Source organism: Coptis chinensis, chromosome 6 (genome assembly GCF_015680905.1).
Source record: "Coptis chinensis isolate HL-2020 chromosome 6, ASM1568090v1, whole genome shotgun sequence".
NCBI classification, from domain to species: domain Eukaryota; kingdom Viridiplantae; phylum Streptophyta; class Magnoliopsida; order Ranunculales; family Ranunculaceae; genus Coptis; species Coptis chinensis.
The window spans coordinates 644,304-660,231 of record NC_141461.1 but is presented as its reverse complement, the minus strand read 5'-3'; the positions used below and the strand labels follow the sequence as shown (position 1 = coordinate 660,231).

General features: G+C 35.1%; 1 protein-coding gene across 1 annotated transcript; it reads right to left on the bottom strand.

Moving 5' to 3' along the window:
• Positions 1–327: 327 nt before the first annotated feature.
• Positions 328–9,801, bottom strand: LOC147490475 (crossover junction endonuclease EME1-like). The gene is made up of 14 exons (XM_086565339.1): positions 9,407–9,801; positions 8,960–9,100; positions 8,157–8,303; positions 7,648–7,746; positions 7,383–7,459; positions 6,091–6,233; positions 5,808–6,028; positions 5,599–5,708; positions 4,775–4,950; positions 3,225–3,288; positions 3,028–3,146; positions 2,289–2,378; positions 1,283–1,397; positions 328–738 (listed from the first exon to the last, which is right to left on the bottom strand). The coding sequence occupies exons 1-14, from the start codon at positions 9,636–9,638 to the stop codon at positions 565–567; spliced, it is 1,908 nt and encodes a 635-aa protein (XP_086421465.1). The 5' UTR covers positions 9,639–9,801; the 3' UTR covers positions 328–564.
• Positions 9,802–15,928: the final 6,127 nt, after the last annotated feature.

Genomic DNA, 15,928 nt, shown 5'->3' with positions numbered 1-15,928 from the left:
TAGTCCAAAGGTTTACATTGCTTAAAGGCTTATCAACCCCAGAGGAACCTAGCCCAAACTTCGGAGGAACCTAGCCTGAAGGCTCTTGCTGATACACCATTTTGAACAAACCCACGAAGACTTGCTTTCGTTTCTTAGTCCACCTATTATAGGTGGCACCTGTTTTTAGCCTGAAAACTCCCTTTGACCCAAAAGCTCACAAGAAAGAAATCCCAACCAACATTAGGTGGGATTCGAACGTGTAACTTCTCCTATGAGAAGAGAGGTACACAACCTATTGAGCTAGAAACTCGTGTTGTAGATCCACTTTACGAACCTTTTGGATGATTTATGACTTGCGAGCACACACAAACATACTTATTCGGCAATTTACAAATGTAACTTTCTTTGCTTGCTAGGACTGAATAATAACTTTTATTCCTTAAGGTGACCATTCAATTTACAGAAGGAATACTCGCAAGTCACGACATTGATTACAAAACAAAAAGCCAACCCGCTATACAAAAAAGTAAAACATTTCTTACAATCTCTAGTGTCAGTGTTGGCTTGCAACGCTCAGGATGGCTAGCTCCTGAAGAAGTCAGCGCCAAGTTCAACATCGTCAGTTTTGATGTTTCCATTTTGAGCCATCAGTATCCTGTAAATTCGCTTTGAACAGATTTCTCCAACTCTCCTATCTTCATTACCAAGCAGCCCCTCTGTTGGTATATCCTTGAGCAGAAATTCTTTCTCGTGAACCTGTTTTTCATTACATGTCATTTAGCCATTTAGGTAAGCTTTTCATTTCCCAGTTCCTGCTAAGAGTGTGTAAGGCTTCATTTTAAAGCTGGGAAGTTGGTTTGTCCATTTAGGTGAACTTTTCATTTTTCCAGTTCCCTGAAGAGTGTAAGGCTTCATTTTTAATCTGGGAAATTGGGTTGTCTTTGTAAACACATGCATAGAACCTTGCCTTAATATATAGTATGTAGTATGGCCATTCTTCTCAAGCCTCCTGTTTTGAGAACAAGCAACCTAATCGATATACTTACTATGCTAATATAATGATCTACATACTTACGATATATTAAACTATTCACAGTAAAGTAAATGAGGCATCATATAGCTATCACATGCAAAATCACCAACAACTAAAAACAGATCTTCAGTGTGTAGAGAGTAGATACTGCCCTAATTGACAATTAATTGCGGTAGTAATTTCATGCAAAATTATACAGGAAAAAGAATAATAGAAACAACGGAAAAGTTAAAGTTGTAGTAAAATATAGCTCTTAACAACTCATACCGATTTACTTGTATCCATGTAAGCACTCAAAAGGGATTTCATAGTTGGGTACTTCTTCCAAATGGCAACAGCACATCGTGGTTGAACCTTCGGGATTGCTACCAGAGCTTTCATCCTAAAAAATAGAAGGAAATTTTAGTAACATCAGTTACGTCCCATCTACATCAGTCTCTATGGCCCAAAATGAATTCTATCATATTTAAATCAACAGTTATTCTGATAACTGAAAATGACATGTATAGAAATCAGCAATCATCCAACAACTTCAATATGTGAAGCACTGTAAATCTTGCATGTGTTCTGTTACTCAACAAACTATAGCGACATTTATGGAGTACTATACCAATTTAGCCTCGGTAAGAATAACTCCACATCGTGGAGAAACAGGTCATCAAATAAATCACGCATTCCTACTTCCTAGCATAACAGAAGAACAAATTTCATCTTTAACTTCACGTCAAGATTAACCAGGATGTACTTCAACTGTACATGTTAAGATCGAATAAGATTAACAATTTGTAACATGTGAAGATATTCATTTTGGAAGACTTGGGTACTTAGCAAACACGTTATTTTGATATAAAAAATGGGAAAAGATTTTTGTACACATTTATATCACCAATGTCACATCCTAAACGTATACTCTTTTAAAGTAACATAGCTTAAATATACTCTTCTAGGAGTCTAGACAGTACATAGAATTCGTCCCAACTGTCAGAGCAAAAGTTTAAGTTTCAAGTAACTGAAATGTTTCAGATCGCCTGCACAAAGTATCATGACATATATCATCAGGGTGACTAGGTGATACATTAGAAAGCTATTTTACGCACATCAGTATGAAACAAAAATTTCATTGTGCAGCTAATATAGGTACAACTTTATGTTTAGTGCCTGTTTAAAACACTGAAAAATATAAAAACGATAATAATAGACAAAAGACGATACAATGTCTGCTTTACGAGAAAAAACCAATACTTTTACTAACAAAATGTGCAAAACAACATACCAAACATTCTTTTTAATTAAATCTCTGTCAATGAAATCCTTGGGAACACTGGCTCCGTTGGCATTTATAGATAACCGTGTCAGCTTCTTCCTGAAAAACATAAAGCAACAGTGTAAGCCTTTCAGCCTCCAAGATGACTGCAAATAAACAAGCATATCTGCAGAACAACAGTTTCTGGACTTGTTATCTCCACTTTTATGCATGGATTGATGGATTCCCCAACTTAAAAGGGTATGTGACAACTCAGAAGTCACCAAGTCATAATCAGGCCAAAACAACACACAAAAATGAACAAAACATAAGAAGTTGTGTCAACAAGAATCACTACATGCTTATCATTGCAAGTATATCTTTCAAATTTACCACAAGGGTAAGAGTCCCATGATGGGTTTTTATCAAATTAATTTGCTTGTATTCAATATTTTATTTTGTGTGTAGCACGAGGGTGCAGGATACACGTATATACCTTGTCGTACTCCAGCTTTCTACTACTCAAAGCCCAAATACTCACAGAACATGTCAAATCCTGATGCATGATATGCATGCCTTGATACTTGAAAGAAAATAGTTACAAATTTCACTATGATAGGTTTACGAGGAAAGTTAGCATTTCACTATGATAACTAAAACCACCAATCCTGGTACATGACAATGACAGTCGACAACAAGAATAAAAATAATGTTCTTTTACAAAGCATGATTAAAGGTGATAACATATCCCATAAGAAGTATAAACTACCTGAATTGGCAATTAGCAAGAGAACAAGTTAAACCAACAACATGATCAGCTAACTCCGCTTCATCTCTACATTGTCTTGAATGTACCCTAGCAAAACTAGTCGTTAACTTTGACAGCACCTGTAAGAATGACATGTTACAAGCAAATTTGAAAAGCAATAACTCGAATATATGTACAAAGTAGTGATTGTATCTAACCTCCTCCACAGGTGGGCGTTTCCAATTATTAGCATTCGCTTGGTTTTTGTACTGACCTTGTTCCCTTAAAATATAGAATGGCTTTTAGAGACCCTCATGAGCGGCACAATAAACAGATATGGCAAACAACAATAAGAAGTTTCAAATACCAGATAACCAAGGAGGAAGTATCAATTCAATCACATTAGAAGATACAACTTAAGTTAACAGAGCATGCAAGCATTCTAGATTTTGACATTATTCCCAGAGAAGTCGTGGTTCAAGTTTTAGTAGATCAACAGCTGCCGGAACTCCAGAAGAGATGTTGGTTGTATGTCCACCATGTGGTTTTTAATCATGTGTTAATCCCATATTAGACCAGTGGTCCCATTAATTGCATGGTGACATCTTTCTTTGTCAGCTTGGGCTTTTGTGCTAAAATATGTTGCTCTATCCATTTCGATTACAGTCTAATTTTGGAGATCTTTTCAACAATTTTCAATCCAGATATGAATTCGTTAATTTATGCATATATAATATGTTATAGTCTTATAGGACAATAAGGTGAATACAAATTTGATCTTTCCCTACTACAGGCATATTTTGACTTGGAAAAGCAACACACGAATGCCAAGATAGTGCTACTCAATGGAGTTCTGGCTAGAGAAAATTAAAGCAGCAAGCCTTGCAGTCTATTTGCATTCTAAAACAGGTGCTCCAATGATTTCCAAAGATCCAATATGGCAATGCAGAAACAGTTCTATCTGATCTTAACATCTCACTTCTTTAGCTAAGTATCACCTTAAGTGGGGGGACCAAAAAAAAAAGAAAAAGACAGCCATGTATCCCTTCTTTTGCAGCATCACTGTGGCATTCAATCTCACCAATCAAGAATTACAAATTGATACACAATGGAACAATTAACTTACCACCGAAAAGAAATCTACATCAATTTTAAGCTGTCTACAACAATTTTCAGTTTTGTACCACAGTATCACATGGAAACTAGTTAAGTATTCATCAAGTAAATAGATTTTTTTTCTTCTAATATGGGCATGGATACAATTGGCAAATTCAATTTCTTATTCTCCATCGCTCCTGATCATCTTCACTAGGAAATTATAGGATATGTGAAGGGTAACACCAAATTTGTTGACAACTTCCAAACACAAGTTTAAAGACCTTAATTCGATTTCTTATTCTCCATCGCTCCTGATCATCTTCACTAGGAAATTATAGGATATATGTGAAGGGTAACACCAAACTTGTTGACAACTTCCACACACAAGTTTAAAGACCTTAAGAGCCAAATGCCCACTAACTATCTAGCTATTCTGGCTACAAAGTTCTATCCAAACCAGTGATTAAATCATAGAGGGAGAAAAAGGAGTAGAAATAACATATTTGACAGTAGGAAAACAGAAATTCATAAAATACTTATATTTGGGTAAATTCAAATAATAAAGCACATGAAACAACATGAAGTTATATATAAGTATATAACACAAAGTTATATATATAACATGAAGTTCTAAATAATTCGAAAACGGATTTGCACAAAAATTACTTACCTCTTATTAATATAAGACATTAACTTATTCGTGAGGTAGCAAACAGTGTAAGATGAATAGCGACTTTGAACTCCAGAAACATGGCTCATCAGAGATTCATTGATGACAAGATTACAAAATTCATCTGCTTCATATACAAGCAACACATACGCAATTTCCATTTGCTGGGAAGATAACTGCAATAAATAGACAATATTAATTTCTTTAAAGTCAATGTCTGTGAAAGTTGCTACTGAGTTGTAAGTATCGAAAAATAAAAAATCCTTAAAAACGTTTACACGGAAACTAAGGTTATTTAACTTTAGGTTTTACCTCTGAAAAACTTTTAATTAGTGGTAAACAATCAGTGTTAAATCATACAAAACGAAGAAAAATTACGTGTGTGAAAAAGAATGCACACAATAACCAACTCTAAGCCACCCAAAAACTTATACTAGTGGTAGGCACCTTAGAACTTGCGAAGACATGGAAGGCTACATTCCACACTAAGAACTTTCATTCTTATAAACTATTGCCAGGATACTTTCAGCAAGTTTTTAAATTTTTATGTCGTAATAAAAAGAGAAACAGCACAGAGAGCAACACAAAGAAAACAACAATGCAGCACAATACATATTTTTCATATAGTAGTACACATCACGGTCCAACAATTTTGTGATTAACTCATAGTCTCATACAAACTTAGTTGAAATTTCTTACTCTCCATGCAGATGCCTATTCAATATTCACCCTGTTTGGCACTTTAGAATCTGCTTTATAAAACTTCATTTTACCGATTTAAAAAAAAAGAATAAAAAAATATAATCAACTCTTCAAAGTATTACCTCTGAGACTTCATCTGGAACAGAAAGTGTCCACACTATTGATCTCTCAATCGGATTTGATGTTATCCGATAACTGACACCTTTGTCAGCAAACCTAGTAAGGAGATGTCCTACAGTGACAATGTGAAGTAGTTGCTCACCACATGGATAGGAGGGATAGCTAAAAAATTATAGAAACAAGTAACAGGCCCAAGAGCAATGTGACATACCTCCAATAGACCCAAGTTCAACAACTTTAGTATCAATTTCAGCTACTATGGATTTCAAAGCAAACTTCCCTTTTTCCCACTTTTGTTGTTCTTTCTGCAATTTCTTTGCCTCTGCTGCTTCAGCTTTCAGAGCTTCCTTTTGCAACTTCTCTTGCTGTATAATGAACTCTTGAGGGAAACATTGTACCTTACAATTAAAAAATCCATAATACAGAAATACGCTTAGAAAAGCTTACCTCCCTCTTTTTTTTTTTTTTTTCTTCAGCTGTTTAATTTTTCTTCTTTTCTTTTTGTCTTTTTGGCCATTGCTTCATCCTTCCGGATATTTTTTCCTTCATCAGCTTCAACAAGTTTATTAGGTGCCTGCTTCATAGCATTACCCACTTGCTCTGTTGGAACATTTTCTTCTTCATTATTGCCACATACCTGTGCACAAAATCATAAAATCATTGACATCTTTACATGTATATGTATACCAGAGTCAATACATGTATCAGTTGTGTAGATAGTGTATACCTATACAAAACTATTTAATCAAATACAAGTACTAGAGTAGTGACTAATCTCATGGATCAGTCTACCAATGCGAAAAACAAATAGACCCCTTTGCTGCAGACGCTTTGTAGTTTCATGTTTTAATAGAAATTCACTTTTATCAATAAAAAAATTGCAAAACAAAACCTTTTACTTTTCCAATGTTATTGTTGTTTCATATCAAACATATTACTGAATTAAATATAACAAAACACACATTATTAAAACGACAAAACTTAGACTGAAATTTGTTATTTAATGTGATAAATTAATCAAATGACAACTTAAAACTGTGAAATCTGCTTCAATAGCCAATGGTTTTGCACATTGTTTGTCTTGACCTCGAACAAACAAAACCAAGTTCAACAAACATAGACGACAAGGTTGCAAAAAAGACTCAAGCAAACAGCTCGAACTATTGGGCCTGCCAAAATCTAAACCACTGTAGCTAACAACCTATATTAATTGGTCAAACTATAAAATACTATTCTCAGTATTATATCATAAGAAATAGCATATGCCAGTTCACAGTGTTATTAAAAGAAGGAAAAATGTCATAATCCTAGGCTCCATTTGATACATGAAAAATAGTGTTGGAGAAAATAACAACAATGAAAACGTTTACAAGGAGTGTTTGATTGGGCGTGGTAAATGAAACTTTATAACACAGTTGTTTGGTGGACACCATTTTCTAAAAAAAACGTCTAAAAACGTGGAAAACTACTTTCCTAGTTTCATCCCATAGTGACAAAACTATTTGCACTAACTTTTGAGGTGTGGTTGGTTTTCACCCCATACTTGTGTTAATTTTCATCCAACCAAACACATGGAAAACAATCTTCATGTTTTCTTGCAACCACCCAAACAGAGAGCAATTTTCATTAAAATGTTTTTCAATGAAAACAAATCACAATGGAAACCATTTAATTGAAAATTATTTACGACCTATCAAACACAGCATATAACATGCATTGTTAATGCCCATACTTTACGCTAAAATATAAGAAAAAATACATTGTTCCCACAACCACAATCAGATACCTCACTTATTTCATTTTCACTGAAGCGTTCACTGAGCACAGCATCATCTCCAAAACCTGTTGATAACGAGCCAAACCCTGAAAAACATTGATCGATAGCTTCAGTTAAGACCATGAAAATACAATCCATAGGCATATATAATCACAGGACTGTAATACAATTTTGTGTTTTCAGCACAGAAATAACTGAACGCCAATATTATTTTTCAAAGATCTTACCAGGTACCAAAAAAGACTAACAAAAGTTTATCTCTGGGGTAACATACCAAAATCAGAAGAAATGTTTTCACTCTCCTTTGAAAATTTCCTCTGGCCACCATCTTCAGACTCGTTGTCAGACTCCAAACAAATCAAACCACTGACCCCTGTCAAAAAAGAGGAAGACAAATATAATATCAGTGACAACTAAACTCATGGTGTTACTTGTCATGTCTGTTTACGTGTAATCGTATATATAGATCAACAGAACAGAGAAGCAGTCTATTCTACGATGGAAGAAATCATACAACAGCATTTAAATCCTGAAACTAATGCAAGAGTGCAAATCGACAATATATTCATTCTATCTATCATGAATACAACCTTATTCTTTTCGTAATATGATCACGCAAGAAACAGGGAATCATGCTAAATATAATAAGTACCATTTTGTGCATCCTCTATATTTCACTATACATAATGAGAGTATAAATAACATCAACTACGAAAGTTCCCATACAACAAACACCATGTTCCCATAAATTAAAGTGAATGAAACAACTAAACAAGAAATTACCTGCCGCAGTTTTCTCTTGGTTGAAATCAAAAGTAGGCAAAGAAGACATTGGGGTGTCAAGAACAAAAGAAGGAGTGGAGGATGTTGGACTGGGCTTTTTCGGCGTCGGGTCATCATTAAGAACCACAAAGCTGGAATCATAGGCGTCTACTGTATACAATGTATGCAAATCGACAATATATTCATTCTATCTATCATGAATACAACCTTATTCTTTTCGTAATATGATCACGCAAGAAACAGGGCATCATGCTAAATATAATGACTACCATTTTGTGCATCCTCTATATTTCACTATACATAATGAGAGTATAAATAACATCAACTACGAAAGTTCCCATACAACAAACACCATGTTCCCATAAATTAAAGTGAATGAAACAACTAAACAAGAAATTACCTGCCGCAGTTTTCTCTTGGTTGAAATCAAAAGTAGGCAAAGAAGACATTGGGGTGTCAAGAACAAAAGAAGGAGTGGAGGATGTTGGACTGGGCTTTTTTCGGGCCGGTCGTCATTAAGAACCACAAAGCTGGAATCATAGGCGTCTACTGTATACAATGTATGCAAATCGACAATATATTCATTCTATCTATCATGAATACAACCTTATTCTTTTCAAGAATATGATCACATAAAAAACAGGGCATCATGCTAAATATAATGAGTACCATTTTGTGCATCCTCTATATTTCACTATACATAATGAGAGTATAAATAACATCAACTACAAAAGTTCCCATACAACAAACACCATGTTGATGGTAATCCAGCATGTACTAGAAACAACTAAACAAGAAATTACCTGCTGCAGTTCTTGACACCCCAATGTTGTAGTTAGACATTGGGGTGTCAAGAACAAAAGAAGGAGTGGAGGAGGTTGGACTGGGCTTTTTAGGCGTTGGGTCGTCATTGACAACCACAAAGCTGGAATCATAGGCGTCTACTGTATACAATATATAAAATCAATCAAAATTCATAACAAGGATACACCTAACATTTAATCAAAACACTAAACAACTTCTAAAGATCTTATCTTTACAATGTTAAAAGTAAAATTCATAACAAGGATACACCTAACATTTAATCAAAACACTAAAAACTTGGAAAGATCTTATCTTTACAATGTTAAAAGTAAAATTCATAACAAGGATACACCTAACATTTAATCAAAACACTAAAAAACTTCAAAAGATCTTATCTTTACAATGTTAAAAGTAAAATTGAAGAAAGCAATGTAAGAAATGATTACCATAAGGCCTTTTAAGTTGTTTGTCAGAAGTGCATTTGGCAATTGAAGAGAGTGGTTTTTTAATAGGGGTAGGATCGTCATCAACAAGAATTACGATATTATTATTAAATGATGATGATGACGCGTCTAATTTTCTTCTCTTTGTGAATGTAGGAGGAGGAGGAGAAGGAGAAAATGGGAAAGTTAATTGTTGGTCTTCTTCGTCGGAGAGAATTTCTACTAGTTGAGACATGGTTTGAAAACTGGAAAAAATAACATTCGAAGCGGGATATAAAATGGCCCAACCTAAACCCGGGCTTTACTAGCCCGCCTCAGTTTTTCAATCAACTGATACCATATTACTAGTATTCTTGTTAGTAATTTTGGGATACTAGAAATTGGGCTCTAAACACTTTTTTTAGTGTGTTTTTTGTCTAGAGAAAGACCAATATTATCTTTTGATTCTATTCCAATTTTGATAACACCTCACTTTTTTGGTATATTAGCTGTTTTTAAAACTTATTATTTCTCCTTTTTACCCTTTTATTTGTAACTGCCAATTTCTTCCACAAATAAATAATACAAAAATCTAATGTGCACAGGCTGTAGGTATGTGTGTCAATCGAGGCCACTCATCGCAAAAGATGGTGTGTATTGCTTCAAGATGTACTGCAATCAAATAATACAATTGTCTTTAAAAAAAAAACCATTTGTCATTTATAATTTCACAATTTGAATTAGATCGTTTTTAAACATGCTATTCAAAATTATCAGAGATGTATTTTAAATTGTTAAAGTTGTATTGAAATTAGTTGTAATCAACATACATTTTTTCCGTTTTTGAAGTTGATGTTTTCCACATTGTTTTGGTCTCTCCAGAAATTTATCTCACTTTTAATTGGAATTTTGTAGATTTCGGATGAATTTTAGTTATTTTGATTAACCCACTACTCTTTTGATAACTAATTTAGTTTGTAGTTTTTTTTTGCAGAAAATTGGGTATAGGTACACATACGCAAATTTCGTCAGTTTAAAGGAAATAGCAAACCTTTTTTTTGTTTTTCCTCCATAAAAACTGAAATTTGACATCTGTCTCAAATTTCATACTGACTTTTACAATTTTGACCTCTTTTATTAGTCCCAACTAAATAAGCCAACTAGAAGCCAACTACTAACAAAAAAACATAGCTACGAACTAAATTAGTTACCAAAAGAGTAGTGGGTTAATCAAAATAACTAAAATTCATTCGAAATCTACAAAATTCCAATTAAAAGTGAGATGAATTTCTAGAGAGACCAAAACAATGTGGAAAACATCAACTTCAAAAATGGAAAAAATGTATGTTGATTACAACTAATTTCAATACAGCTTTAACAATTTAAAATGCATCTCTGATAATTTTGAATAACATGTTTAAGCTTTGTTTGATGTAATTCAAATTGTGAAAGAACAAATAGTTTTTTTTATAAGACAATTGTATTATTTGATTGCAATACGTCTTGGAGTAATACACACGCACCTTTGTCTGATGAGTGGCCTCGATTGACACACACACCTACAGCCTCGGCACATTAGATTTTAGTATTATTTATTTGTGGAAGAAATTGGCAGTTACAAATAAAAGGGTAAAAAAGAGAAATAATAAATTTTAAAAACAGTTAATACACCCAAAAAGTAACGTGTTGTTAAAATGTGAGTAGAATCAAAAGATAATATTGGTCTTTTCTCTAGACGAAAAATACACTAAAGAAAGTGTTTGGAGCCCAATTTCTAGGTTTTGCTACTGTTTCGTGAAAAGTCTACAGAATTTTAGTGGAGAGATAATCTATGCAACAATTTTAGTAGATCCATGTGGGAGAGTTCTGTTATAAGAAATTGCCATCTAGGATAGTGTTTGTCCACATCAGCTGTACTCTGCTTTAATATAGAGAGAGGCGATAGTAGACTAATCGTAGAAAAATGCAGTATATGCCGGGAGGTGGAGACCTAGTGTAAACCTTCGAATATGAAATCTCAATTCAACCCTACCATCTTCACCTACACTACAATACTTACCAATGAAAAAGTAAAAAATAATGGTTTCAGTTAAAATTTGTCTTTAGTGTCTTTGTTTTGTAGTTTGCCTCGCTTAGTTTTGGCTAAAGACATTGAATACATATCTCGTTGAAGCTCCTAAAAACAAATAATGTCTGGTTCTCATAAGAGTCACACTAATAATATTAGATTATGATAAAACTTTGTTTGATCCCAAAGAGATTATGTTGCGATCTTGTTATCGCATAAAGATGTTTGAGCTAATATAGTTAAAACTCTACAGTATCGGTACCAACTTCCGATTCATTGGAATTCACTGCCAGCCTCTGCTAGCTATACATGCTAATCTCATTACATTGTCCTGTCAATGATAACGTGATGAAAAATGAATTAAGATTACAGACTTAGCTTTATCATGCGTGTTGCGTGCACAAGACTGACGTGAGTGTTGAAAATTGGAATACAAATTTGAAAATAACAAAGGATCATATACTAATCAAGCCTCTATTTGTTTTACACAAATGATCTAAGCATGCTAAAAAGTGAATATGCCCATTTTCATCCCTAATCATCATACCATCCCTAATTTCATCCAAGGTCGACCACTAATCAAGTACTTGGAATATGGCCATTAACTCAACACGGCCCCCCACATTACCAACCATAGATTATAAAGAAAAATGCAGATCCATTGCTTTTTGTAAAGTGAGATTGGTCCATGTCACAGTTCCATTTATATGAGTAGACATAGTTGGGCGTCGTTGGCAGTGCACTTATATGTTTTGCTGCATTTCGCTTGCCAAGGGACATGAACTTATCCTTTCCAGACACACTAGGGTGCAACAGCCCCCACCACCAACACCCCACTTGAGGTGGGACCTCAAAACCACGTGAACCCCATTGGCCTCCTTATTTCTCACCTAGGCCTACAAATAAACATCAGCATCATCAATATCCTATATGATTGCATGGCCAAAAGCAAAATCCTCCCTTCCTTGGCTCACCTGCAACTGACGCTTATCGACTTGGTAGAACCTTGAGTCGGCTAGTCGTGCAATTTTGTTTAAAAAGTGTATAAATTCTATAGTAATCATAATCGATACATAAACAAAATATATAGTAGCGGACATAAAGACCATTTTCGTGCAATTGTCGCCAACCCTAGCTACAGATACGCATTTGAGAATTTCCCAGTTATTGCACTCATCATCATGTATCAATGGTCTGTTACATGCACTGGACATAAATTGATATGATGGTCACATAAATCGTATAGGAAAACGAGTTTGCAGTGTATACAGATACAGTATACACTCAACTAAGCCGAGAGCCGAGATAACTCGTATGACTTGTTAAACTTTGGAACAACATGATTCCCCACCACCAATTTATGATGAAATTATTCACCTCCCCGCATGCCTATCTCAAGGTATGTTTGCTATTAAATTAGTTCATGAATGTGCAGGTTTACGTGTCTTTGATGTTAATATGTAAACCAAAAGGTCCTACACTTGACATATATATATAGGGAGATAAAGAGAAGGGATAGCTGTTCCTCCTTTGAGGATTCTAGTTCATTGTATTGTCCATGGAGAAGAGCAGATCATTTCCTGAGTACTCCGCATCATACTCAGGAGGCGAGTTTGGATTTGAAGATCGGTCTAATAGTAATAATTCATATAGCTTCAACGGGCCAAAGGAGACTGATCCCGAGCTTAAGAGGAAAAAGCGTGTTGCATCGTATAATGTTTTTACTACAGAAGGTAAAGTGAAATCGTCTGTAAGGAACAGTTTCAAATGGATCAAGACCAAGTTTACTGAAATCCGCCATGGAATGTGAACCTTGTATATAGTTGATGTTTATCAAATTCTCAAGTGTTTTCTGTGTGTGTGATATGCATAAGTAAGAAGTTCTGATTTTCTGTAGTCTTTTAGTATATGCTTAAGCATCATAGAAGGCAAAATTAAACTTTACAGGATTATATGTTACCGCAAACTAATTTTCATTTTTTTTCATAGGGTTTTTAGTTCATTGCTCAAATCTACTAAGCTCAAGGCAACAAAAGATTTGTAAGACTTGCAAACAAAATTTGTACTTGTCTCTAGGAACTAGGACGGTGTTCAATTCAACAATTAACCTTGCGGCTTATTTAGCTTATTTAGCGAAAAAATTAGAGTATATACATTAGACGTTTCTACATATGCTCATGGAATAACGATTAGGTCTATGAAAATCTGCAATTGGTAGCAAATCCAGTCCTCTACTTTTGAAGTGTTCTCTTCTCCTTGTGATGATATTTCTAGTTGAAGTTGAGGCCGAATCCTCAAACATAACCACCGGTTCTGTTATTTCAACTTCACCAAACCATATAAGTTCTTGGCTCTCACCATCGACCAATTTTTCTTTTGGTTTCTACCCTTTATCTAGTGAAAATAAACAACACGTCATAGGCATATGGTTGACTAGTACCTGAGTATGGTCTCTTAGTCGCCAATGATCCTCCCTTATCAGTGTAGGGGAGTGATATTCTCTATCCAGCACGTGCCTAACATAGTGGAAATAACGCATCGACCTATGGATCCAGGTCGCACCCACAAGCTAATAGAACGCTACAGTCAGTTCGCAGTATCACGCGAACTACGTTAGGAGGTGACTCAGATACCCCTTCCAGAAGCAATCATGACTAAGAGTACTTGCACAAATCTTGTCCGTCAGCCACTGACTACTGCCGCAAGCTACTTGTCCAGACTGCCACTCATCATCATCACAGCAGACCTATGAGGACAGTTCTCACATGCTCTCCTGATCTCCACCCCATGTTTGTGACACCCTTTACACGTGGTAGGCAAGGATATACTCTCAACATCTATAAATACCTCTCCTATGAACTACGCCAGACTTGATTCTCCGCTCTCCCATAAAACAAAGAGCAAGATACGTAGGTAGTTCGCTCCCAAGACGAACTCGGTCCATCCAATAACCCATTTCAGTCCCCAATCGACTGTGTGTAAGGGAAAACTGAATCACACATTTACATTGGCGCCGTCTGTGGTCTCGATTACTTGAGAAACCAAACCACTTCCAAACAAATCAGTAACCAAAACTCTCAAGCCCACGAAGCATGGCAAGCCTCGAAGCTCAACTCCAAATTTTATATTAGCAGGACAATTAGGGACAGTAAACGAGCAAATAGCTCAACTCAGGCAGGAGAACGTCACACTACGCGCACAAGTGGACACACATAACCCACTAGGTGCCACCGCAGAAGACGACGTCATCAACGTCAGTCAACAGATCAACGAGCTGAGCCAGAGGCTCGACAAAAATGCGGTAAAGAAGGACTCCACCCAGATCGTGCAAAAGATGCTGAAAACCTACCGCGCATCTCCATTTGCTACTGAGCTACTCAGCAAAATTTCTCCTCCAGATTTCATCCAACCACGGTTCCCAATGTACGATGGCCGCACATGCCCAGGTCAGCATAATTTTAGGTTGACTAACTGCATAGATGATGTTTTCTTGATTGCACACTATAGTTATTTGCTCATCTATCGATGTGGCAGCATAATATTTCTGCCAATGAGGCATATTTTATGTATTTCACTGGTTTATTTTCAGTTCGATGACATAAATGTAAGTGGGTTAAGCGGTTTCACTGGGAACATTTTGTATTTTAGTCAATTATTCGTTAACTCTTAGTAATAAACCAAACTTAGATTTCAGTAAGAAACATATATTGTTTATTTACTGAAAGACTCAGATTTGAATAGAACTATAGATTTCCTTTGAAAATATGCGTATTGGTTTTGCGTCATTACAAGCCAAAGAGTATGTACTGCTAACATGGAGGAATAGTTTGTTTACAACTGAAAAAATGAAGAAGTTTCCCAACTTAATTCTCCTAATGTTCTCATTATTAATAATTTCGATCTTTGTTAAAGATTGATGAAATTTAGCTCATAGCTTTTTTTAAAAGAAAATTCTTAAGATTTATTTGTTGAGGCAAGATTTTTCAAATTTTCTTTTCCCTTCATGACTTGGAAGTCATTTCATAAATGAATTCAAGCATTCTACCAAATGCACATCCAATACAAAAGCATTTGCACATGTTAATATGTGTCAGGCACAAGGAGTGGACTAATAAAAGATATGCAAGCTAGCAGTGTCCTTTGGGGTAACGTTGAAACAGTAGGAAACGTGATTTCAAAATGAGGCATTAATTTATATCTTAGCGGTTAATAGAGGAATTTGAATCTTCTTAAAACATGATTTAGGTACAGTTGGTTGGTCGTTTAAAGCTTTTCATTAGTGAGTATAGCCCTTAAATGCCTTAATGTATGGATTTTTTTTCACTATTGTTGGTAAATTTTTAGGTGCGACTTTGGACCCCTCTTGGAAGTTTTATTTTATTTGTCATTTGAATACCTTAGGATTATAGTTAGAATACATGTACAGTTTCAATCCTTTTGTATATTGGATGATAGATCTTGAAATAATTGTATTGGAA

Bases quoted from the DNA above. Each gene is read 5' to 3' on its own strand.
- LOC147490475 (XM_086565339.1), bottom strand. From the start codon at position 9,638: ATGTCTCAACTAGTAGAAATTCTCTCCGACGAAGAAGACCAACAATTA. The intron at 3,289-4,774 runs GTAAGTAATTTT...CTATATTTTAAG, and splicing joins ATGTCTTATATTAATAAGAG to GGAACAAGGTCAGTACAAAA. The intron at 2,379-3,027 runs GTAGTTTATACT...TATGTTTTTCAG, and splicing joins CTTGCTAATTGCCAATTCAG to GAAGAAGCTGACACGGTTAT.